Below are 26875 nucleotides of genomic sequence, written 5' to 3'. Positions count from 1 at the left end.
CCCTCCTTCTCTTCCTCCCCTCCGTTAGCGCACTTCAGAAATCATTTTGTTGTCGAAGTTTGTACCACAAAGGTTGATCGGAGTTAGTGTTTAACGGCGTGACATACACACCCCGATCATCTCCAGACCCCCAGGCATCCCTGGCTGTCATTAATCGAGGTAAGTAACACACTGCTTTATATGGCACTTATTTTATTATTTAAGGCCCGTTCCGCCGAATCGGTGCTGTTGTCCTACCTCGGGACAATACATGCCTAAATATGCATAACAATTTTTTTTGTGGGCCAATTGCTTGGCCCCAAGGAAACTGTTTAGAGGTTCCTTGCTTGGACCTGGAAGTGCTGATTGCAGCACAAACAGACACTTCAGTCTCTAAATGTTCTGGCAATTCAACATGTTGGCATCATAGATTTGCAAGATCTTTTTCTACAACACCAGTATGAATATAAAGCAGTCACATTAACACATTAACCCTCTAGAGTCCATGAAAGCACTGGCACATTACTTCTTCATGACGTGAAGACATAAAAATGAAGCAACATTGAGTCTTGCCATCAGCTTCCCTCTACAGTTCTGGTTTGAAACTCCATAGCAGATTTTTTGATGATATTCAGCCAAGTAAAACCGGAGATGATGTCAAATATATGTAGTATAAAATATAGAACTAGATATTATCCCCATTTTACCTGTTATATGTTATATATGCAACCCGTATTCCTATATTTGCAATATTTGAAATTCTGTGTTTTTTAAATATAATTTTCAAGAGCAGATTTTATGTTTTCCTTTGTTTCTTTTGGGTTCAAAATTTTGATTAAGTAAGTCAAAGTTAAAAATTAATTATCTGGACATATAGGTGAGGTTACACTGAAAAAACTGATACCAACATGGCATGGTGAAGATTTTTTAACGTACATAATAGCCGAAGATTTCAGAGGATTAAGATCTGTCTGATTATACATTCACACATATCTATTTAATTAAATGTAATGTAGCCTACTAACTACACTTTTAATTAATAAATGCACAATGAAATGAAGAAAATGTTTTTATATAATCCACTGTATATACACTTAAAAAAGGTGTGTCTAAAAACAAGATAAAAACACTAAATCTGAGGGAAATTATCTTGCTACCTTTTTTTCCGCTACATCTGTCAAGGGGACAATAATAAGTGATGCACACAGGTGTGACAGCCGTGTTGTTGCCATGGTTATTGGTGTGAAGTTATTGAAGTGGGCTCTCTGTTCCTGGTGTTGTAAAGTTTTTTGCTTATTTTAACATTGTGATCCTATGATTGTGAATTTGCTGTTAGCCTAGCATTAGCCTTTTGCTTATTAGTAACCTGTCAATTCAAATCATCTGACAAAATACACACAATTACCAAGCTAATGTTATGTCTTAGTGAAGGGAATTTGGTCTCTTTTTTTGTGATCCAGATCATTTGTCTCAGCTCACCAAGAAGAGCTCCTCTTTGGGCTCCCAAATGGCTTTTCATTTGACCACTTTACCTTTTAAGTACCTTTTATAAATCAGCCAGATGTAGCCCTGTTTTGACTTGTGATTTGCATTTGAACACATATATCACTTAAATTTTAATAAATTGCTGTAGCCGATTGCATTTATACACTGCAAATTATTTGTTTCTTACAAGATAAAAAAAATCTTAGATTTAGAAGTGTTAGATCATTTATCTTGTTTTAAGAGTTGATTTCTTATTTTAAGTGTTCAACATGCTTATTTCTAGATTTAAGAAATCTTGTCAAGTGAAATTATCTGTCCATGCAGCAAGATCATTTCCCTCAGATTTAGTGTTTTTATCTTGTTTTTAGACACACCTTTTTAGCAGTGTAGTTGTAAAATCCCTTGTTACTTTCTAACTTGTTTGAAGAATCACTCTGCTACACAAATCAGATGGAAAATGTCTATAAAACCTAAGCATAGAAATTAAAAAAGGACATCTATTGACATTTTTTAAATCTAAACACACACTACATACACATATATATATATGTGTATGTATATATATATATATATATATATATATAAATAAAATAGGTATACAGTAAAAATAATATTTAAAAAATGATTCAATCCTCACATGATTGGTTCGCACAGCATGCACGTGACACCCGTAGTCAGCGTCGCAGCACCCACAGGTACTTTTCCTAACGAGAAAAGTAAAAACAATAAAATAAAAAGAACAGCTAGCTGACTGACGTGAGCCGGCTCCCATCGTTCACTAAAAAGAGCCGGCTCTTTGAACCGTCTCGTTCACGACCGACACATCACTATGATGTCTGTCTGATGGCTGAGGGAGTGAAAAAGAAAGTCTGTGCATGGGGCTAATTCTTGTTTCATTTGGGAGTTTGATAAATGGTAAATAAATTACATTCAGTGCTCCATATAATTTCCAACCTACACATAGTACAGCTCTATGCTTAACGGATATTGTTAACTCATAGTCCTTCAGATCCCCAGCCAGTTCACAGCAGTGTATGTGAATCTATGTGAAGTATGGAGTTAGATATGTGCCAAAATGTTCAAACAACAACAAAAAAGTCAAAGACAAAATTCAAAACTTGCAATCAAATTATTTGTGTAATTGCAAAAGAAATCTGTCTTTACAACACAAAGACAGAATCACAAAAGCAAAACTAGAAGCAAACAAACAAACAAAAAAAAAAACAGTTATTCAAAGGCTTAAAGACAGATTTCTTTTGCAATTACACAAATAATTTGAGTGCAAGGTTTAAATTTTGTCTTTGACTTTTATTTATTTTTTTGTTTAAATTTTGTATTTGACATTTTGATTAATATTTTTTAGTTTTAATTTGAATAAGTGTTGTTTGAACTATGTCCAGGCCTAAAGCCTGACTGAGCAGCACTATCTCCTGTCACTATGCTTTATTTCACAGCCCAGGTTGTTGTGGTGGGGGACGGCTGGTGTGTTAAACAGGGGGGACTTACCAGACACATGGTTGTTGCCCTGTGGTTCAATGACATCAGGTTCAGTTCTGTTTAGCCATTCAGCGCCTGTTTAAAGCACATTAACCAGGCTCTGGAAATAGGCAATTTCTGAATGAGTTTCAAAAATCTGTTCTTCAAAATAACAAGAATGTACTGAGGGTAAATAAATAGAACAGATTTATACAGTGGCGGTTCTAGACCAGTTTTACTGTGGGGGCCAAGCAGGGGCCAGTGTTTAATCAGAGGGGCACATTAAAAACAGCAAATATGATATTTTATTTTAGCTTATTTAAAAATCTCATTTAAGTATATCTGGAAGATACAAATACATTTATTGAAACAATGAGACTTACCAACAATAACAACTATTTTTGTATGACAATGACATTTCTCATTTTGTGCACAATTCCTTTTTTTATTTTGAAAGTGCAGTACAGTGAGAATGATCTTTTTTTAAATATTTACACAAGCTTTTATTGCACAATTAAACTATTATACAATTTTGTCTACAATGAGATATTGTTTGAACAAAAAATCAGAAACAATTGTTCCGTCTCTCATCTTTACAAATTAATCATTTTATTATTAATTTGACACAGGGGCCACAGCAGGGGCCAAAGGCTTCTTCACAGGGGCAGTGGCCCCTGGAGGCCCCTGTGTAGAACCGCCACTGGATTTATATCAGTTATGCCCAGGATTTGACCTATCTTTAATGAAATATGGGATTGACAATGTGAGATCTGAAGGCAAAGATCAAGTTGCCGACTGTAGCTCAGATCATTTACAATTTATTCTACATCAAGATTCCCCCAATCTGTCAGTTCAACAACAGGGCTTACATGAAGTGAACACATGATGGCTGTCTGAGTGTGGTGGTTCTTGTTTCTGTAGCGTCTGCCAGAGGGCAACAGTTCAGAGAGATAGTGGCTGGGAGGGCTCTTTAATGATGTTTTTTGCTCTATTGTGGTAGGGTGCAGTGGCAAGTTCTTCCAGGGGGGGTGGGGGGGTGGGGTGCAGGAGGGCAGCTCCAACTGTATTGGCAGTATTGATGAGAGCTCAAGCGTTGCTAATTCTTCCTTGTGCCCAGTTCAGTTTTAATTATCACCCCGTGGGAAAATGAGTGCTCCCCTCAGCAGTTTGTCCCCAGAAAAAGTTCCAACATGCTGCTGTCCAAAATATCAAGTTGACATGATGACCACAAATTATCATCATCATGAAATATATTGTATATATATTGTTCTGTCTTATTTTAATCTTATTTTATTTTAATTTATTCTCTCTCTCTCTCTCTCTCTCTCTATATATATATATATATATATATGGTAAGACTTTATTTTGAAGGTGTCTACATAAGAGTGACACAAGCCTGTCAGAAACATGACATGACAAGTATCATGAGTATTAATGTTACTTCAAAGTGTCATTAATGTTCATGACACATCCCATGTCATGTTTATGACACGCTCATGTCACTCTTATGTAGACACCTTAGAGTAAAGTGTTACCAATATTAGTGTCAACAATAACAGTTTCTTTCCAAAAGCAATAACAACCCTGAACTCTCATATGCACTGATTTTCAGATGGATTTTATTACTGTGCAATATTTCTTCTTTTTTAAATATACTATAACTGGCAATGTGCAATAATTTGTGCAATAAATTGTCCTTCAATGTGCAATATATTTATGAACACTTAATAGCATCATATCTGCTTCAGGCAAATTGAATTGAAGACTGTGCACCTTACCTCCCTTTCTTGCCTATGTTTTACATTATATCTTTTTTTTTCTTTACATTTACTTGCCTAAATATGTGTATGTTTATGTTTATATTGTATATTTTTATGTATTTTATTTATTGTCGCACTGCTTTTTGGAGTCAGCTGTCAAATCTCATTGTACATGTGTACAGTGACAATGAAGGCATTCTATTCTATTCCATTCTAAAACACTGATAAACTAAACTGATAACTAAACAATCTCCCTCTAGCTCTTCTTTGCTGGGTTCCTATCTGATGCCTATGAATGTGGCAAATTGTCAAAGAAGTGATGATGTTAAAGGGGTAAAATCACATGATCTGATTAACTGAAGATGGAGGAGATTTTACCATAGGTGGCCGGCGTCATGAGGAGATGATTTAGGCAAAAAAAAAAAACAATTTGGACAAAAAATTACTTTATAAAAAACTATAAAATACGATAATTTTAACAGTGTGACGAAATATTGTACACTTTTATGTTAGCAGTTGCAGTTATGTTAGTTCAGGACATGTTGGTTCTCTTGTACATTCCAAGTAGATCCTCATTGATACATTGATAATCACAAGTTTAAGTGAAAATATGCTGAGTTATGTGGAGCCTTGACTAGGGGTGGGTGATATGGCCCTAAAAGAACATCACGATATTTCAGGCTATTTTTCCGATAACAATATTCTTGACGATACTTTTACTTAAAAAGATATAGAAAGTATTATATATTTTTTTAGTCTGTATAAATAAATAAAAATCTAAAATGTAGTTTGAAGTGCAAATCTCAACAGTTGCCAAATACAAAAAATTTACTCTTGAGTCTTGTGTATGAGCAAATAATAAAAATAACCATTTAGGGGTTCCAGGGGCATATTTTATTGAAATTTTGTAAAGGAGAATAAAGGTTCTTTTATGTTTTATTTAAGGCATCTTATTTTGACAGTCTTATCGTAAATTCTGTGGTTGATTCTGCTAACACATCCATGTGCTCTTATTTTGAAAACTGCATGTGTTTAGCTACAGGGAGTAAGCTTTTTGTGATTAAAACAACTTTAACCACTACATCAAGAAGTTGGAACATTGCCAATATCATGATATGCATTTTTTAACCAAAAATATATAGATATTATCGTGAATGATACTATATGGCACACCCCTAGCCTTGACAGTTAATTTCATTGTCAACCTTCCCCTCCCACTCCCCTTCCCGTCATATCCTTCTCCTCCCTTACTCTCCCTCTTCCTCCTTCTCCTTCTTTCCTCTTTTTCCCACACCATCTGCTTCTCATCCTACAGCATTCCTGTCTTTCCTTAGAGGATTGTGACATGTGGTTTTGATGAACTAACCCACTCCCACTCTCTCTCTCTGTTCCTTTTTTGCCACTCTCACTACCTCATTGTGTTCCCTATTTCTCAATACCTCCCTCTCTGTCCAAACAGACACACAGACAGCAGAATAACACACGAATAGGGTACACTTGCACATATGCTACTTAGTTTTATTGGCTTCCCACTGTCCTTTCTCCTCTCTAGCATGTGTATCCCATGATCATGTTGTCTGTCTTTGTTGTTTTATCCTTTCCGGTCTTTTGCTGTGCATTCTGTTCCTCTTTCTCTTTGATACACATTTGCAGTTTTTTCGAAAGTATGCTATAACATGTTCTTACTTGAAAAGTAACCATTTTGTTGTTTCATCATACCAGGGGGAACACATATCCTTTAACTGTTTAATGCAAGGCAACATTTATTATCAGTCTGATTATATCTACTGTTTACATTGATGGAGAGCACAACACAGAAGGTTTCACTATTAAATCCACTCCACTATGTCTGACTACTATGCAGCATTGACTAGTTCTGTAGCATTACATTATGCATATCCCTTACTACTATTTCATTAAAATGCCATACTTATTGTTGCAGGAGCTTAATAAAGAAATATTCCACTCAGTGAATATGTGATTGTTGTATGCTAACCAACTAAAACGTCATAAAGATTTGGGAAGAGTGATATTACAACTAACTTAGGAAAGCCCAACTAGGATACTTAAGAAAAACTTATACCTCTTAAATGTTGTCATATAATTACATCATAAACAATGGCAGAACACATGTTCTTATACTCAGAAACAATATAAGATTAGATTTTATTGTCCCCAGGGCTAAATTCATTTTCACAGCACTGTACATTTTAACAGCTGTAACATCACACAACAACACATGACAGACAACATGACATGGCAAATGCTCATTATGCTCTTTTGTTTAGAGCAGCAATGGCTGCAGGGATCAGGGTTTTCCCAATGCTAGCCTTTTTACACATTGTGTTTTGAACGGCATGCTTGAGGAATTTCTACACAGTGTCCACCGCTTATTGTAAACAAACCGTCATCGCTAACTGTGCTAAGTGTCCAGTGCTTGTTGTAAACAAAACCAAGAGGCAACCTCCGGGTCTGAGCAAGGAGGCAAACCAGGAAGTGACTTAAGCTGCATTCTACCAAAATTCCAGCAGGGGCGCTAAGTTTGGCTGCAAAAACATTTCTCTCCATTAATTTCAATGCAAAATGAGAAAACTTCTCACTTGATTTATTACCTCAGAATTTGTTTTTAGGACAACCCTATGGTCTCAATCTCTAGTAAAAAATCTTCTTCAAGACAATTTGATGTCAATAGTTCAAATAATGGCCCCGTTTAGAAGAAAATGGAAGTTCAAGAATGTATGATTTGGGGCGTGGCTACCTTTGATTGACAGGTCACTAACAAGGCGAGCCGTTATCAGGAGAGATCTGTTATCTGGATGATCCAGAAGAGGAATGGGAGAAGGTCATGTGGTCTGATGAGACAAAAATAGAACTTTTTGGTTTAAACTCCACTCGTCGTGTTTGGAGGAAGAAGAATGATGAGTACAACCCCAAGAACACCATCCCAACCGTGAAGCATGGCGGCGGAAACATCATTCTTTGGGGATGCTTTTCTGCAAAGGGGACAGGACGACTGCACCGTATTGAGGGAAGGATGGATGGGGCCATGTATCGTGAGATCTTGGCCAACAACCTCCTTCCCTCAGTAAGAGCATTGAAGATGGGTCGTGGCTGGGTCTTCCAGCATGACAACGACCCAAAACACACAGCCAGGGCAACTAAGGAGTGGCTCCGTAGGAAACATCTCAAGGTCCTGGAGTGGCCTAGCCAGTCTCCAGACCTGAATCCAATAGAAAATCTTTGGAGGGAGCTTAAAGTCCGTATGGCCCAGCGACAGCCCCGAAACCTGAAGGCTCTGTAGGAGATCTGTATGGAGGAGTGGGCCAAAATCCCTGCTGCAGTGTGTGCAAACCTGGTCAAGAACTACAGGAAACGTCTGATCTCTGTAATTGCAAACAAAGGTTTCTGTACCAAATATTAAGTTCTTTTTTTCTGATGTATCAAATACTTATTTCATGCAATAAAATGGAAATTAATTATTTAAAAATCATACAATGTGATTTTCTGGATTTTTGTTTTAGATTCCATCACTCACAGTTGAAGAGTACCTATGATAGAAATTACAGACTTCTACATGCTTTGCAAGTGGGAAAACCTGAAAAATTTGCAGTGCATCAAATACTTGTTCTCCCCACTGTATAAAAAAGGATGTTTACCGATTTTGTCTCATAACTTTAACCCTTTAACTGTATTTTCACTTAATGACAGTTTATTTGAACGTTTTGTTCAGTAAAAATGTATTGTTCAGCGTTTGGTTGGACTAACAGACACTCCAAGGAGTCGCTGCTCACTTTTCTGAGGTCAGTAACATACATTTAGGTGGGTTTTTTTGCTAGCCAAAACTAACATCCCAGTTAATGCTCCAGTTAATGCTAACATGAATTAGCAGTGACTTCTCTCAGTCAGGTTGAGGTGTAGAGAGGCTGTAGTCAGTGATCAGATCCCTCTCGCTCCTTCACAGTCTAGATATGGAATGCTCCCCGTATTAGAAACAAGATGGGGACACAAGGTGGCGACGAGTGTAACGCTGAAGTTGATGCTTCCAACGGGCCACAAACCAATGAGTGATGTCACGGTGACTACGTCCATTATTTATATACAGCCTATGAAACAAACAGAGGTCGCTAACGTAACACATACTGCTGCAGCACATACACATTGTGCTGCTGCAGAGCTAATGTGCAGCCAATTAGCACTGTGCTACTGTGCACCACTAGAAAGCAGGCCCACATTAGCAAAGTGTAATCACTCTATATTCATATAGTCACAATTTTTTCCACGCAAATTTATAAAACCACAAAAATGGCTGATTCTGTTTTAAAAATGTCAGTCACTGTGAAACTAAGTGCAAATGCATGAACCTCAATTTTACATGCAGTGGTTGCCAGAAAGTTGTGCTCTCGCCATCTTACATTAGACCTGTCTATGAAAAATACAGCAAGACAATGCAATTATTAGACCCGTTCATAGTGTGGTCCCCCAAATGTCCCTCTATTTTGCTGGAAAGATCTGTGCCGGCTTTTTGCCTTAGGGCATTCATAGTGATCCAAAAAGGCATGATATTTGTGCTCTCTCATAGCGCAATCCAGCGTCGGGGAATGAGGTGACAGGTTAGTGGGAGGGGACGGTAGTGACGTGTGACAGAGCAGCAGCAGTGCTTGTTTACGATCAGCGGCGGAATGGAATGGGTGTGAGGTTGGACCCAAGAACAGTACAGACTGAGGCCAGCATTGGAACAGTTCAACAGTTAATTAACAAAACAGGGTCGCAATAATCCACAGCAGGTAAACTGGAAATGGTCCACAACAGAGCCAGCCAAAACAGTCCAACTCTCCATCAGAAACCTCAGGGGAGGGAATCAAGAAAGCAGGAGACAGACAAGGGGCGAGCAGGCAGAGGAGTCAGGGACAGAAGGCTAATCTGTTTACCTGGGCGGGATGGCGAGGAAGGGTCAGGGACAGGCAGGGTCGAAATCAGGTAAGTAATCCAAAGATAAATGCGCAAGAGTTTAGCATGCTGCTGAAGACAATCGGGCAGAGAGTGAGTGGAAAGAGTGGGTTTAAATTAGGTGAGGGAACACATGTGAAGATGGTTGCACTGATGAGGTGGGAGTGTCTGGCAGGTATGTGGAAAAGTACTAGCAGAGCTGGCAATAGGAAGAAAAACCAGGAGCGGATCATGACATGGACACTTTGTGTACAGTAAGCATGCTGGTTTGTTTACAATAAGCGGCAGACGCTGTGCACAGTCATTGTGCTGCTGAACATGGATTCGATGACAGTCAGACCAAGTGGGAGGTGTACATTCTGCCTTGCTGGGATGGCCCTTTCGTAGTGGTCCCGCTTCCAACAGTTCCATTTTACACCTCTGTAGCCCCTTTCATAGTGCTGTCCCGCAAATGTCCTGCTATATCACATGAAAGATCGTTTTCGTCTTAGGGCGTTCATAGTGATCCCGCGAGGCGTGATATCTGTGCCCTAGTAGGAATTGTTCACAGATCCATGTGAGCTGGAAGCATGAAATGGGGGGTCGCCAAGTGGTGTATCTTTACAAAGGCATCTCTTAGAGAGAATTGTCACCGTGGTGAGATGGGGGTCAGGAAGTCATAAAACAGAGCTTTAAACAAGATTACACTATCTATTAGGGGTGTACCGATTGCAATTTTCTGGCCTATCACCGATTTTTAAAAAGCCTGACCTGCCGATTCCGATTTTAGCCGATACCAATTTTTTTTATAACTCACAGCATACACCTTCAATGTTTAAATCTTATTTTATTGGAAAACAATAACACAGCAGTATTTTTCTTTAACAAATAAAGGAAATCACAATGCCTGAGGAAAAAAAGTTGTATTACTGGTGCCTTCCGCAGGGGGGCAGCGTAGCATTTAATGATTCAGTGTGGCGGCTAGATGCCAAGCTGTAGAAGAAGAAACAAACAGAGGAGAGGGTGTTTTCCACGATGGGACAAGTTAGCCCCCAGAGGGATTTAGAGACTCTGGAGGTGACGTATGGTTTTCACCGTCGCTAACTGTGCACAACGTCCGCTACGGCTAATTATGCACAGAGTCTCCGCTGATCATAAACATAGTGATTGTTAATTAACCGGCTTCCCTCTGAAATGCATTGGAGTAGAAGTAGAAGCTGACATGAAAAGAAGACAGTTCATTTAGCTGATTGTGAAATAGAGCAGAAGTGGAAGAAGTGGATCCCTTCAGATCAGTTCTATTTGACTAGCTGTATTTGACTTCAGTGTCCTTTTTTGCAGAATGATGTCCTCTGAGGGAGCACTGGCCGCAGCTGAACCCAGGTTACATCGTCTCTCTGCTTGGTTTGACCCTGAATCTGCTGCGGTGAGATAAGGACAACACACAAGTCTAACTTCCCAACTTAGTTATTATTCAGTAGATTGTAACACCAAAACTCTGTGTCTGTGTAGGTTGTGACCATCCTGTTGGGACTGTTCCAGGTGGTGCTGTCTGTCCCACTCGCTTATGTTGACCATAATCTGCCAAAACTCTTCATTCTGCCACTGGTCTTAGGAATTCTAGTATGTATCTAATGTTTCTCATTCTAATTCTTAGTCTGACTTTTGGTCAGGTGGTCAAATATACCAAAAGGTGAGGAGCTCTTGTCTGCACTTGCATGTCATGTCATGTTACCTGCCACACAGGTAACTTTATGCGATTTTTGCTACACACATACACACACACACACACACATTTTGAGGTTAAAGGGCATAGTTTGAAATCTCATAATAGTGTACACACACCGGCAGTAGCCCCCGTGGCCCTTTCAGAATGTCCCCAGAGGAAATTTTCTAGTTTAAATATATTGTACTCTTTCAAATCCTTTTTTATTAAGTTGATTCCAAATAAATATTTTTTAGCTACCATACATGACTGAGAACCACAAGATGTGTAGACCACCAACTTTAATATGATACAAACAATACAACACAAGAAAGCAGAAACACACTGCTCAGATTCTGTCAACCATAATCATAAGGATGGAATGAACAGTCTAAACTGACAAAACATTTTTTAATTTGGATGAACTTAATTTTTTCGAGCTACATTTAATTAAATAAAATAAGATTGTCATAATTCTGACAATATATGTTGAAATTACATGTATTTTATAAGTGGAGATAAATAACACATCATTTCTATTAGAATATGCTTAAATAATATATGTAACATTTACTAAGGGTCAAAATCACTTTTTTCAGTGCATTAAAACTAAAGAAAAATAACAAAAGACATATGTCCTGCTCTGTCTCATTCTGACTGCTATTTATTACTCAATCCTCCAACTGACCTGAGGGTAATGAATCATTGTTGTCACTGAATAAGTCCAAGCTTTTGGTTTCAGAGCTCCCCTCACTCTCCCCTCACAAAAACCCATGGATCATTTTACATTAAACCAAACCACTCATACATGGACAACCCACGCTCTAAGAGCTGAAGAAGAGGAATTGCTGCCATACACCGCCAAGACCTAAACCCTCAGCCACTCTCCATTCCTTCTGCACTATCTTTTCAACACCTGGCATTTAAACTCCCTGGTCCAAAACCCCTCATCATTGCTATTATCTACCATCCTCCCAAAACCAACCCAACCAGTCGGCAACCTCCGGGTCTGAGCATGGAGGCAAACCAGGAAGTGCCTCTACCGAAAATTCCAGTAGGGGGTGCTAAGTTTGGCTGCAAAAAACATTTCTGTCCATTAACCCTGTGGGTTCTATGATCGTGGTGTCAGGATCAGATCACGTGACGTTCAACAAAAAAACTAGGTCACATGGAGCGCTGCTATCAACTTCACTCCAAAGTACAGACTTGAAACTTTCTCCCAATTTTTGTTTGACATTCCTAGGTCATGTTAAACCAAAGATATGATAGTTTTAATTTGATAGTACAGAAATATTTGAGCATTAGTGTAGCTCTCTGTGTAATTTCGCACATAGTTTGTGTGAAAAAATAATTGTCAGATCATATAGGTGAAGAAAAAATGGATACCCAATATGGTTATAGTAAACAATTTTTATGTCGTACATGAAGGGCAAAATCAAAAGTATTTAAAAACGGCTCAGACATGTGTGTGTGTGTGTGTGTGTGTGTGTGTTGCAGATTGTGGCAGGAGGATCATTTACCATTGCCAATGAGAGGAACTCCAGCGAACTACTGGTACGTACACAACAAGCTCCTCTACAGACTCATAGTAGATGATGTAAGCCACTGAAAACACAGCATGAAAAATGTTCCACCCTCTGAATTTCTCTTCAACAGTAAATATAAAGTCTGCCTCAAGTCTTAAACTGTATAATCTAAAAGTATAAACTCATAATATTACAACCATAAGATAATACTGAGTGAACTAACAGAACAAGCTTTTCTAGGGCCATTGAATATTACTTTCTAATGATAGCAATAATTAGTGTGCGTTAGGGCTGGGCGATATGGACCAAAAGTCGCATCCCAATATATTTAGGCTGAATATCGATATACAATATATATCCCGATATTTATATTGCAAAGTGAGAGCAAATGTTCAGTCAATTTATTTAAGAGAACATAAATACTGTATCTATATAGTACCTTTTTAAAAATCAAAGATCCGTAAAGTGCACATTTAAATAAAATATATCTTAAATAAAAATAGCCTATGAAATAAAATAGTCCAATCTGAAATAAATATATTTATATGAGAAAAGAATAACAAATATTACAGTATTACAAAAAGAACTAAATATGACAAACCCTAGTAAGGGCATCATTTATATAGAAAGAAAGAAAAAACATTGAACTATATCGATATATGCAATATGGTCTAATTCCATATCATATTTAAAAATATATTGATGTATCTTTTATATCGATATATCGCCCAGCCCGAGTGTCCATATGAATTTACATAGACAATTTGCATAGACAAATCTGATTGGTCAAATCAATAAAACAGATACCAACATTTGTCACAAATAGTCCTTCTGATCTGGAAAATAGAACCTTTCATTTATTATGTGATTTATTCAAATACATTTAGGACATTAATTGGTATGACAAGAGTTATTTTCTTATTTTCTTCAAGACTATCACTAAAAGGCTCATTATTATGCCAAAATATGTTTTGTATCATCAAATAATACAAGTACACACTCAAGGTCAGGGTCAGGTTTTTTTCTAGAGCACCTTATACACAACCGAGATTGACGAAAGTGCTTTACATAAATGAATAACAACAAACAATCCAAAAGATACAAAATGAATAACAATAAATCAAAGATAAAATTTAAAAAAAAAAGACAATGACATATGATATGAGATGTACAACACAGCACACAAAAACAACTTTCTTCTCACACAGGTTTGAAAGACTGGGAGAAACAGTGAGTCTTAAGAGAAGATTTAAAAATGTCCAAAGATCCATGGCCTTTAGTTTTTAGCTGCATTTAGGCCCATCCAGGTAGGACTCATTTGCAGATCTCAGAGTGTTGAGAAATACATTGAGGACATCTTTAAAATTAAATTATCTGACTCCAACACGAAGTATTCTCCTATTTCTCTGCCGAGCGTTTGATGGGGAATGATGAGCAGGAGACCTCCCAGTTCTCAGTTTAACTTCATTTTATTACAATATGTCAAGAAATTTGCAGTTACAGAGTCTCTGGGTTCAATCCACACGTCCCTGACATCACATGTTCATGAAGTCTGGATGCAGCGTAATTTCCCTAAACCCAGTTTTATAGCCTAACAGAAGTTTAATAAAAAAAATGTAGGTAGAACTCTCCAGAAGTCACCTCCTTTCAATCCGTTGATTTGTCAGTTTATTGCATACGTGGACACGTCATGTCACCAAGCAGAGAACACAGTTATCTTTCTGCTCAGCACATCATATCTGTGACCTGACCTGTTAACAAAACATTCAAATCACAAACTCCTTTCTTAATAGGACTTGCAGAGGTATTATTGGAGACACTTATTTTGCAATGAACAATAAAACATAAAATATAGATTTTATGATTATAGAATCTTACTCTAAGTAGGACAGAGACAGTTTAAGCAGATGGAGTAAATGGATTTAGCAGGGCCGGGACTTTAACGCGTTAATTAAGATTTATTAATTACACAAAAATTAACGCGTCAAAAGAATTGACGCATTTTAATCACACTTATTTTTGCACCGCGGAACGTTTCTCACTGGATGAGTTTCAGGCGGACCGATTATACTGGAGCACCAACTAGCGTTCATGAGTTCAGACAACAACATGAGTTCAGACAACAACAAACCACAGCTGATGAGAGCGCTTTGGTTGGCCCCGTGGATGATGGGACATTTAGTTACAAAAAACCAACGATGGAAGCGGCGATAAGAGCATGGTTGTGTTGCTATGCAACAAGGAATTCACATATCACCGCAGCACATCCAGCCTCAAGTATCACCACAATGCAAAACATATAGCAGCTAGAGGCTAGTGTGGTAGCTAGCGTGGATTGTGTTTAACTTAAAAAACAAAGTATTATAGTTTACAGAAGCTCTACCTACCTATAGGCTACCTGAATTTCTGAAATGTACTATATTTCTAAATATGCTATTGCTACACTTAATGGCAAAAATTGCACTGGTCTGTTGGACTTGAACAAAAATAAACAATATTTTTGTTGCTTAAGCTTATGTATTCAGTCATTATTCAACGGTATACTAAAAATCCGTGTGAAAAAAATTACTTCTCACTGTTCTCAGGTCAAATATTTATATGCGATTAAAATGCGATTAATTTTGATTAATTCATTACAAAACTCTAATTAATTAGATAAAAAAAATGTATCCAGTCCCGGCCCTAGTATTTAGTTTACCAATAGTTTAACAACAATATTAGCACATGAGTTGTATTGATTTTTTATTTCGGGGTAACCCCACGCGGGCCGCAGTGAACCACGTACGCATAGATAGTGACCTGCGTCAATCAGATAGTGACCCCCACCCACAGAGACAGAATAAGAGACAGAATAACAGATAATTCTAACAAGAGCTCTGGTCGGTCTGTGAACAGTGAACAGTGATGGAACTTGGCTGCTCCTCTCCACAGATTCGAGGTTGTGCCTGCAGTAATCTGCTGGGCCTGCTGGGGGCGCTGCTTGCCTTCTGCCTGTACTGCTACAGCCTCAGCACTGTAAAGAACAAATCGCAGTGTGAACCATCATCTCACCATGACTACTACGGCAGAGGGTGTCCTGGAGAATACCTGGCGGTCAGTGTCTTGCTTTCATCAAACTTTTCATTTCTTTTTGTTCTTTTGTTTCCTGTTCCTGTTTCTTTTTTAAGTGAGGCTTAAGAATAGGGGGTAAAATATATTTTTATTCACAGACGAGCTGAATGGAGGAGGTAAGGGAGGATGCATGGATGTAAGAATGTTGATAAGCAAGTATGGCAGGCATAGATATATATAGGTGTCCTAATCAGAGTTAGAGAACTCCGACATCGGTCAGACTAACACGTTTACATGCACTTCAGTTGTCCAGTTTAGCCAGATTAAGGCAATAATTTGTTTTATTCAAGTGTCATGTAAACGTACTGATTATTTTGTTAACATTCAGCTCAGCCCTTCTGATTGCCTGTTTGAGGCATACTTGAGGAGATCCATGCTACCTAATATGGTCTACATAACCTTTTTACATTACATTACATGTCATTTAGCTGACGCTTTTGTCCAAAGTGACTTACAATAAGTGCATTCAACCTGAAGGTACTAGACTCAGACCACAGGAATCAAGTAAGGACATAACTTTAAGAGCCAACTGTCATCGCTAAAGGAGTGCTATATGTTAAAGAAGAGAAAAGAAGAAGAGCATTTTTTTTTTTATTTAAAAAAAATATATATATATGTTAGGTGACCATGACTTAACCGAGCTATTGTTGGAAGAGGTGGGTCTTCCGCCTGCGGCGGAAGATGTACAGGGTGTCTGAGGTCCTGATGTCGGTGGGGAACTCATTCCGCCATTTGGGAGCCACGACAGAGAAAAGTCTGGAAGTGGTTTTGAGGCGAGTTGACCCACGCTGGGTGGGAGTCGCCAGCTGTTTGGCTGATGCAGAGCAGAGAGGACGGGCAGGGGTGTAGGGTTTGACAAGGTCCTGGATGTAAGTAGGACCTGAACCATTAGCAGTGGAGTATGCCAGAGCTAGAGTCTTGAAGCGTATCCGCGCAGCCGCTGGTAGCCAGTGGAGGGAGCAGAGGAGGGGTGTTGTGTGTGAAAATTTCGGAAGATTGAAGACCAATCGAGCAGCTGCATTCTGGATGAGTTGCAGAGGTCGAATGGCTTTGGCAGTCCTGCCATGAGGGAGTTGCAGTAGTCCAGGCGTGAGATGACCAGTGCCTGGACCAGGACCTGAGCTGCCTTCTGGGTGAAAAACGGGCGGATTCTCCTGACGTTATGCAGCAAGAATCTGCAAGATCTGGTGGTGGCGGTGATGTTTGTGGAGAGGGTCAGTTGGTTGTCAAGAGTCACGCCAAGGTTTTTGGCGGTTTTTGTGGAGACAACCACTGTGTTCTGGACAGTGATGTGGAGGTCAGTGGTGGGGGAGCCCTTCCCTGGGAGGTAAAGTAGCTCAGTCTTTCCCAGGTTGAGTTTGAGGTGGTGCGAGGACATCCACTGGGAGATGTCGGCCAGACATGCGGAGATACGTGCTGCTGCCTGTGTTTCAGACTGGGGAAATGAGAAGATTAGCTGGGTGTCGTCGGCATGGCTATGATAGGAGAAGCCATGCGAGTGGATGAGGGAGCCAAGGGAGTTGGTGTATACAGAGAAAAGGAGCGGACCTAGGACAGAGCCTTGAGGGACCCCGGTGGTGAGTGGACAGGGTTCTGAAACAGAACCCCTCCAAGTTACACAGAAGGTGCGGTCCTTGAGATAGGATTTGAGCAGAGACAGGGCAGAGCCCGTTATTCCCAGGTGATGAATGGTGGAGATGAGGATCTGATGATCAACAGTATTGAAAGCTGCAGAAAGGTCCAGTCTACCACAGATGAGAGAGAGGCCGCCTTCGCCTTGTGAAGCTGTTCAGTCACAGCGAGAAGGGCAGTCTCTGTTGAGTGGCCCTTCTTAAAACCAGACTGGTGAGGGTCAAGGAGATTGTGCCTATGCAGGTAGCAGGATAGTTGGTTGAAGATAGCTCGTTCCAGAGTTTTGGAGAGGAACGGCAGGAGAGAGATGGGTCTGTAGTTGTCCACTAAGGATGGGTTGAGGGTGGATTTCTTTAGGAGAGGATTCATCCTTGCTTCCTTCAGGGAGATAGGAAAACAGCCAGTAGTCAAGGAAGTGTTGATAAGATGGGAGAGGAACGGGAGGAGATCCAGAGCAATAGACTGAAACAGGTGGGAGGGAATAGGATCCAGCTGACAAGTGGTAGGACGGGCAGAGGTTACAAGGCTGAGCACTTGAGGAGGAGACAGTGGAGTGAATGCTGAGAGGCTGGGAGACAATGATGAGGAAGGAGGAGAGGCAGGTTGTAAGACTGGATGGGTAAATGAGGAGCGTATGTCCCCTTGGAGGGACCAGGAGGTTTGTAAAGATGGAGTAGAGCTTCTTCGGGTTGGAGAATGAGGATTGGATTTTGGTCTGATAGTAAGAGCTTTTTTCAGCTGAGATCAAAGATGAGAAGGCAGCAAGAAGAGATTGGTAGTTGCGTAGGTCTTCAGGGTGTTTAGTTTTCTGCCACTTCCGCTCTGATGCCCATAGGGGAGCTCTGGTGGCACGCACAGAGTCCGACAGCCAAGGGGCAGGGGAGGACTTGCGTATTTTCCGAGGAGTGAGAGGACAGAGTGAGTCAAGAGAGGAGGAGAGGGTAGCAAGGAAAGTGTCGGTTGCAGAGTTGGGCTGCAGAAGTGAGAATGAGTCTGATGAAGGGAGGGAAGAGAGAACAGTTGAGGCCAGAGCAGGAGGAGAGAGAGAGCGAATGTTGTGGCGGACCAGTACAGTATCTGTCGATGAGGGCAGACAGATCGGGAGAGTGGGAGGGAGAAATTGATGAAGTAGTGATCAGAGACATAAAGTGGCATAACAGAGAGATTGGTGGTAGAGCAACTCCTTTAAGTCTTCTCAAGCAGACTGACTACATTTGTACTTCTTTCTCTTCTCAAGAAAGAAAAAAATGGGGCATTTTATCCATCCATAGATTACTGTATGTGATTTTAAATTTGAACTTGAACTTGTGTAACTTGAACTTGATTTTCAGTGGAAAATGCCATTTTCTGTAACCTACACCCTCTCACATGGCATTTAACTCATTTCCCCAGTCCATGTCAATGTGACCTTTTTATACCTAGGGACCTCACCAAGTCAATAAAATGGGAAACCCCTCTTTGTTCGTCCTCTTCTCACCTCTCAGCTGCTGAGCCTAAATTTTGGTCTTCTCACAAATCAGACACAAACAGAACCCTTTCCTAAATGGCAGAGGACTTCTGCATTAAAAAAATTAGGTGGATATTTTTACCTCTTCTCCTTTTCCCAGCAGACTAGCACATTGTTACTTTCCACTGAAATGTCATTGCTACTATTGCCCTCTATGACCTATATCCTGTGATCTAGATCTGTGGTCCTGAGGAAGTGTATTATTTCCTTTGCTCTCTCTTTTTGAGACACAAGTGCTCTAAGGGAAAACTTTTAATTCCCAGTATGCTTAAAGCTGGGGTAGGCAGAAATATTTGGCATTATTAGGCAAAAAATCCATTATAATTGAAGTGAAGTGAGCTGCGCTATATATTTCTTGTATTCATCCCAATGCTTTTATAGCAGAAACTCTATTAGAATTATCACCATGTGTTCTATGATAACATTTTTTTTCCGATTCTTCTTTTCACACTTGGGGACTTGAGACTTGTGAAGCACTTTCAGAAGACAGACTGTGATTTCAGGCTCTGACTGGCTAAATAAACATAAACAACAGCTGCAGCAGCTAAACTATTAGATAAGAGATACTTTGTTGTCATCCATCTATCTACAGTGCAGGAGAGTACATAGAGGAACCAAGCTTTGTAAAGGTCAGAAAACACAGGATATAACTAATTGGGCTTATTTTTTGTACTGCCTTAATGCAGTAGCATTAGCTTTCATTAATTTTTATAGTGATAAGTGAGTGACATGCATCGTGGCACGTACCCTTGATTTGCTGAACATTTGGGCAAAATTAATTCAGGCCACAGGCCACTGACTTGTCGCCCCACTTATCACTGACATCATCAACTCCTCTCTTACCTCTGGCACTGTCCCCCCACCTCTCAAGCTTGCTGCTATCACGCCTCTCCTTAAAAAACCTGGTCTTGACTCCGACGACCCCAGCAATTTCAGACCCATCTCCAAACTCACATTCATCTCAAAACTACTGGAAAGAGCCATCGCAATTCAACTCAAGACCTACCTCCTCTCCAATAACCTATACGAAACATTCCAATCTGGCTTTCGAACCCACCACAGCACTGAAACAGCTCTAATCAAAGTCACAAACGACCTCCTACTCTCATCTGATTCCGGCTCTCTCACCATTCTTCTCCTCCTGGACCTCAGTGCTGCCTTCGATACCGTCAACCACTCCATCCTCCTCAGCCGCCTGATATCCATAGGCATCACCGACTCCGCCCTCTCCTGGTTCAACTCATACCTGTCTGAAAGATTTCACTACATCGCAATAAACAATCACACATCCCACACCACCCCTGTCTCACACGGAGTCCCCCAAGGCTCAGTGCTTGGCCCCATCCTCTTCATCCTCTACATGCTCCCACTTGGTCACATCATCCGCCGCCATGGACTTCACTTTCACTGCTATGCCGACACTCAACTCTACATCACCACCAAAACCATCACTCCAACTGTTCTCTCCACCCTCACCAACTGCCTCACCGACATAAAAACCTGGATGGACCACAACTTCCTCAAACTCAACAGCAGTAAAACTGAAATTATAATCTTCGGCCCAAAATCCACCCTCCCCACCTCCGAGAACTTCACACTCTGTATCGATGGTCACTCTGTCACTCCCTCCCCCCTGGTCAGAAACCTTGGCATCTACATGGACCCCGCACTCTCCTTCAAGTCACACATAAACAACGTCACCAAAACATCCTTCTTCCACCTCCGCAACATAGCACGCCTTCGATCCACTCTCTCCTTCTCAGCCGCTGAAACACTAATTCATGCCTTCATCACCTCCAGACTCGACTACTGCAATAGCATCCTGTATGGCCTCCCCTCCACTGTCCTTCAAAAACTGCAATATGTACAAAACTCCGCTGCCCGACTGCTCACCCACACCCCCTCCAGAGAACACATCACGCCCATCCTCCGTCAACTTCACTGGCTTCCCGTAAAACAACGCATACATTTCAAGATCCTCCTCACCACCTACAAAGCCCTAAACAACCTTGCCCCTTCATACCTGACAGATCTCCTCCATCGCCCCATTCACCCCCACCGAACACGCTCCACTGACGCCAACACCCTCACCATCATCACCAGGACCAAATACCGCACCATAGGGGACAGAGCTTTTGCCATTGCCGCCCCTACCCTCTGGAACTCCATCCCCCTGGCCATCCGAAACTCCGACTCACTGCCGTCTTTCAAAAGTCAACTCAAAACCCACCTCTTCAACATCACTTACAACACCTGATAAATCATTTTCCACCCTCTGTCTTCTTATCTCTTTCCTATCCACTGTATTGTTGTTTTTGAATATTTGTATGTATGTATGTATGTATGTACTGTATGTATTGTACATTTGTTCACTCTGTGTTTTTTGTAAAGCGTCTTTGTGTATTTTGAAAAGCGCTATATAAAACTGATGCATTATTATTATTATTATTAATGACAGCACAACAGACAAAAAGAGAGAGCAACGGCAAGCATTAGCATGGTAACAGATGCGGTTATGGCATGGAAGGAGACCACTCACAGGACTGTTTTCCAGCATTTATTCAGCACTCTGCAGAAGACAATAATAAACATTAATTGGTATTGGTATTTTCTGCACTTCTGCTCCCTCAGCAGTCATAACAGCGCTGTCTTTTACAGTCTTTTTCTCAAAATACATATCCTCCTTCCTTTAATTTTTACATCATGTACTCAGCTGCACATAACTAGCAGAGAGCAATTTAAATTGACAGGAAAACATTTAAAAACATGAAAAACAGCATAAACAGCATAAAACAGCAAACAGCATTTTCCTGTGAATGAGTGACAGTGACATCTAGTGGGACAATAAAAGTAGTGCATGCATGAGGGTGACTACACTGAGAGAATTACATTCATCAAATAAAGGCACATACCTGCAGAAGACAATAATACATTATTTGGCTTCTGGTCTTTTCTGCACTTCTGCTCCTGAACATGCAAAAACAAAGTCAACATGAGGAATTGGCGGCTTAAATCTCTGCAGCGCGTCACTTTTTCACACTTTTTTTTCCTCATCTGGATCCTCAGTGCCTTACCATGTCTCTACACTGTCAATTAATATGTGCGGTGTGTGAGTCCGAGTGTGTGTCTGTGTGCGTACGTGTCTATGTGTGTGTGTGTGTGTGTGTGTGTGTGTGTGTGTGTGTGTGTGTGTGTGCATGTATGTGTATGTGTACTCGCAGATGTGTATGAGGGGATGGGAGGCGTGGGTTTTGTCATTTTTATTGTCTGTTTTTATTCTTATTTTTTGTAAAGCACTTTGTGTTACATTTCTATGTATGATAAGCACCATATAAAAAAGTTTGATTGATTGATTGATTGATTTATTGATTTATTGATTGGTTGATTTATTGATTGATTGATTGACTTGACGCAGGGCGGCCCAGAAGCAGATTAAATATCTACAAACCCTGACTGTTTTTTTCATCTGGTAAATTTGGAACATCATTTTACTTCACAGGTCACCATATTAAAATATTGCAACTTGAACTACTAATGAGTATTATTTTGTAGCCAACCCACCCAATATCACTAACAGCCCTCAGTGGTGATGAGGACAAAGAGATGGTTGCATAGATACAGAAGGATGGAAAGAGAGTTTTGCGGCATCATCCAATTTCTGACATTAGAGATAAGGAAAAGTGAACAGGAGGTCTCAGGAGATTCAGGAATACATGATGTAATATAGTGAAGTTGCTTCAGTGTATATAAATGTGTTTTCTTGTCTCCTGCAGGCCTATTGCTGGAGCTTGATCCTGCTGCTGCTGCTCTATGACACCGGGGCTATGATCCTGCACTGCCTTCTGTCTCTCTCTGCCCTCAAAAAACTAAGAACAGATTGATACAAACAAAGAAATGTGATTTATATACTGAATTATTTCGTATCAGCAGAAGAATTTAAAAGAAAACACGTAATACCCTTACACAATTAGTGTTGATTCTGCAGATACAGATTTGATGAGTTCCATTCAAACCAAAACGTGACCTCAGTGTAACAACAATTACAGACAGAGAAAAATTATTCTCATATCATCTAATGTAATATATATATATATTTATATATATATATATATATATATATATATAAAATCTAAGCGATCCTTATCATGATTGATTGGTACACAAGTTATAATGTAACTGGTATAAAATGAGGCTTAACGCTCACAGAGCTTCTCTAAGCTAAATAACATGCAGAATTGGTGTCCTCATTCTGGGGCACAAACATTTTCAGAGATCATGAATTCAGTTTAAAGTTTATTGATTAGATTCCAACAAATTAATTTAAATTTCAAGTTATTCTTCAGATTCAGTTTTTCAATATAATTATTTTAGTTAAACAATATATGTTCTATATGTGTGATGGAAATTCAGATTGTTACTGCAGTTTTTAAAATTCATCAACTTATATATAAAATTATTCAAACAGAGTTTTAGTGACAAATACTAGTAACCTTTTTTTAAATGCCAAAAATATGAATATATGACAAAATGACAAATGTATTACTGTAAATATTAGAAACGAATCTATCAGCAAACTTAACTGTGCATATGGTTAGCAGATAGTCTAAAAAAACAAAATCCTTGGCAACAGAAATAAAAGTTGCCTGTCTCACTGCAGATCCATGAGAAGATGCCCAGCTTATATATGCCAGTCAATATTGATTACCCTGATCACTCTACATACAGTACAGGCCAAAAGTTTGGACACACACCTTCTCATTCAATGCGTTTTCTTTATTTTCATGACTACTTACATTGTAGATTCTTACTGAAGGCATACTTAACAAAAAAGTGTGAAATAACTGAAAACATGTCTTGTATTTTAGATTCCTCAAAGTAACCACCCTTTGCTTACTAGAATATAAGACATGTTTTCAGTTATTTCACACTTTTTTGTTAAGTACATAATTCCACATGTGTTCATTAATAGTTTTGATGAATCTACAATGTAAATAGTCATGAAAATAAAGGAAACGCATTGAATGAGAAGGTGTGTCCAAACTTTTGGCCTGTACTGTATATCTATTTATTTTGTTTTTACATTGTGTTTTATGGTGTTTTGTAGATTCATGTGTTTTTACAATTTTATAAAAATAAATCGAATATAAAGAGAATAAATGCACATCTGTGTCAGTCAACCGGAGTAATAATTGAGCAATAGCTTTTTTCTGTATTAGGCTCAATGGTCTTCATAGTTTTTACCTCTGTATAAATGTAAGGGAAGGAAACTAACCAATGGATTACATTATTGTGCTGCTGTTATTGTGTCCACGCCCTGTATGTGTTTAAATATGTATCCTATTCAAATGGAATTAACTAGTGTGATGCAATACACTGTTTAAGATTAATAAAACTAATAATCTAGGGAAACATTTTCATCAGTGGATCGGATGCAGCATCTGTAAATGTCTACAACTTCAAATGCATTGATGCAAAATCACAGCTTCAAATGTATGCACTGAATCAGTAATGATGCTTGTTTTTACACAACTATTAAACAAAATTACACACAAATATATTTTTAATTTTCATTGCATTTTTATTTTTTAATTTAACTTCAGATGTAGAATACAATACTGATGCTGCCTGTATATATGTATAATATGTCCAGCAGTGTTTTCACTACTGTATGTTCTCTATAGGACACATGTACACGATGCTCAGAGCTAAGACACAGCACATTAGTCTTCTATTCCTGTAGCCACTAACTCCGATAATGTAATAAAAATCTGCACTTGAGTCCATTGAAAAAGTTATAAAACCTGATAATGTAATAACTTCCCGACAATGTAATAAAGTGCATTTCCCAATAATGTAATACACTTTTTACCAATAATGTAATAAAGTATAACACCAAGCACCTTTAGATTTCAAGAAGCTGTTGTATGCATTCGTGTGTAATGGATACCTCGTTTGTGAAAAACGGATGAACCGGTCAAAAGTTAAAAAACATTCAACTTTGACCTGTTGGTGGCGCTAGAGCTCTTGAGCTAGAGTTGCCTACACAGTATCACCACTTTACCTCAAGTAATGGGTGGTCTGCTGTTAAATTATTACAATATTGGGGAATTATTACATTATCAGGTCTTGCGAAATGAAGGCTAACCCGATGATGTAATAACCTCCCATTAATGTTATACTTTATTACATTATTGGTAAAAAGTGTATTACATTATTGGGAAATGCACTTTATTACATTATCGGGAAGTTATTACATTATCAGGTTTTATTACATTTTCAATGGACTCAAGTGAAAATTTTTATGACATTATCAGGGTTAGTATATTATCGGGAATTTATTACATTATCAGGTTCTACAAAGCTCAATATCATTTTCCTAAAACTGTGCTTTATCTTTACAGTCCTCCCTAGAACTGTACTTTATTGAGCTCTTTATTAGGCATAATTCTTATTCTTCCACCTAAAGGGGTCTATTTTTGATAATTAGGCTTGATAATGCAGTTTTAATGTTAAATACATTTTTCACAAACATTTGTATGTATATATATATATATTCTTATCAGTATCTGATGATGTGCTGACACATCTATTTTGAATGTTCATTCAATCATTATTCAAACTTATTTGAACGTTGGGGGGGTTAGGGCCTGACACATAAAGACAGACAATTAACACCTACAACCAATTTAGAGTCACCAATTAAACCTAAGATGCATGTCTTTGGACTGTGGGAGGAGGCCGGAGGACCCAGGGAGAACATACACATACGACCGATTCACTGGATTTCTACCTGTGACTTTGCTGTGAGGTGAAAGTGCTAACTACTACACCACTGTGTAGCTCCAAATATTATTACTCAATTAGCTCCAAATGTTATTACTAAATTAATTGGGAGTAATCAGTGGCTACTAACCTTATCAATATGGCTTGGAAGGGGCTTGCTACACCTGGACCTTCCAGTAGGTACATAAAGCCGTTATCATCAATTAACATGCTTTATTACTTATACAAGAAGACTCTAGGGACTCTCCCTTCAATACTTACATATATCATTAAGTGACGACCATAAGTGGCCCTAGTAATTATAACAGGAGCAAAGGTGGAAGGGATGTAGTGTAAAATGCAACAATTTCAAGGGGGGGATGGATTGATGGCTAAAACAAACACAGGACTTTCACCAAGCAGACTGCTATTGTGTCCCCATTTTAAAAAGCCACAGCTTGAGAGTCTTAACGTGCAAGTGTGCATGCAGCAGCAAACTGTTTCTGAGCCCATCATGTCCTTTAGATTAGATTAGATGTATTGTCCACAGGGGGAAATTCAATTTCACATCACTGTACATATGGACATTAACAAATAACACAGACGATCAGCAGTGACATCACACAACACATGACAGATAAACATTACATGGCAAATAAACATTACACTCTGTGCTCATTACGCTCTTTTGTTTAGTGCAGCAATGGCTGCAGGGATCAGGCTTTTCCCAAGGCGAGCCTTTTAACACCTCATAGTTCTAGTTGAGTGGCTGTGTAATGTCCTGTTCTACTGTGGTTACAATGCGTGAGATGGCCCTGTTGTTTAGTTCTGTGAGACTGGGGGTTGGGAGCGATTATTCTGGCAGCAGTGTTGGTGATGCGTGTGAGTTAGCATGGTGACAGTTAGCATGTTGAAGAACCCATGGGAATGGCCAGACAGAACGGTACTTCCACCGTTTTTTCTTCTTCTTCAGGAGGCTGTATCGGGCTCAGATTAAGGAATATAC

At 39.3% G+C, this 26875-nt stretch overlaps 2 protein-coding genes across 3 annotated transcripts in view; one reads left to right on the top strand and one right to left on the bottom strand.

Annotated features, from left to right (window-relative positions):
- The window catches only part of tmem176 (transmembrane protein 176), a 46628-nt gene extending 35705 nt beyond the window's left edge, over nucleotides 1-10923 (bottom strand). The window contains exon 1 of the mRNA XM_059334715.1: nucleotides 9629-10923. The gene's annotated coding sequence lies outside the window, so the exon portion shown is untranslated. The remainder of the gene's footprint in view (nucleotides 1-9628) is intronic.
- si:dkey-9i23.16 (uncharacterized protein LOC571915 homolog) lies at nucleotides 16-24660 on the top strand. 2 transcript variants are annotated; one of them, XM_059334734.1, is made up of 6 exons: nucleotides 16-159; nucleotides 10968-11052; nucleotides 11139-11249; nucleotides 12829-12885; nucleotides 15789-15950; nucleotides 22881-24660. In XM_059334734.1, exons 2-6 carry the CDS (start codon nucleotides 10969-10971, stop codon nucleotides 22986-22988), a joined length of 522 nt encoding a protein of 173 aa, XP_059190717.1. In that variant the 5' UTR covers nucleotides 16-159; nucleotide 10968; the 3' UTR covers nucleotides 22989-24660. The 2 variants fall into 2 exon arrangements, with proteins under 2 accessions (XP_059190717.1, XP_059190726.1); XM_059334743.1 differs by lacking the exon at nucleotides 16-159 and adding an exon at nucleotides 8972-9484.
- Nucleotides 24661-26875: the final 2215 nt, after the last annotated feature.

Source organism: Centropristis striata, chromosome 1 (genome assembly GCF_030273125.1).
Source record: "Centropristis striata isolate RG_2023a ecotype Rhode Island chromosome 1, C.striata_1.0, whole genome shotgun sequence".
Taxonomy (NCBI): domain Eukaryota; kingdom Metazoa; phylum Chordata; class Actinopteri; order Perciformes; family Serranidae; genus Centropristis; species Centropristis striata.
Note: the sequence above shows the minus strand (reverse complement) of the source record. Positions and strands in the feature narration are given on the sequence as shown.

Excerpts from the sequence above, each read along its gene's own strand:
- si:dkey-9i23.16 (XM_059334734.1), top strand. The coding sequence starts at position 10,969 with ATGATGTCCTCTGAGGGAGCACTGGCCGCAGCTGAACCCAGGTTACAT. Across the intron at positions 11,250-12,828 it reads CACTGGTCTTAGGAATTCTA|ATTGTGGCAGGAGGATCATT; the intron begins GTATGTATCTAA and ends TGTGTGTTGCAG. Across the intron at positions 12,886-15,788 it reads GGAACTCCAGCGAACTACTG|ATTCGAGGTTGTGCCTGCAG; the intron begins GTACGTACACAA and ends TCCTCTCCACAG.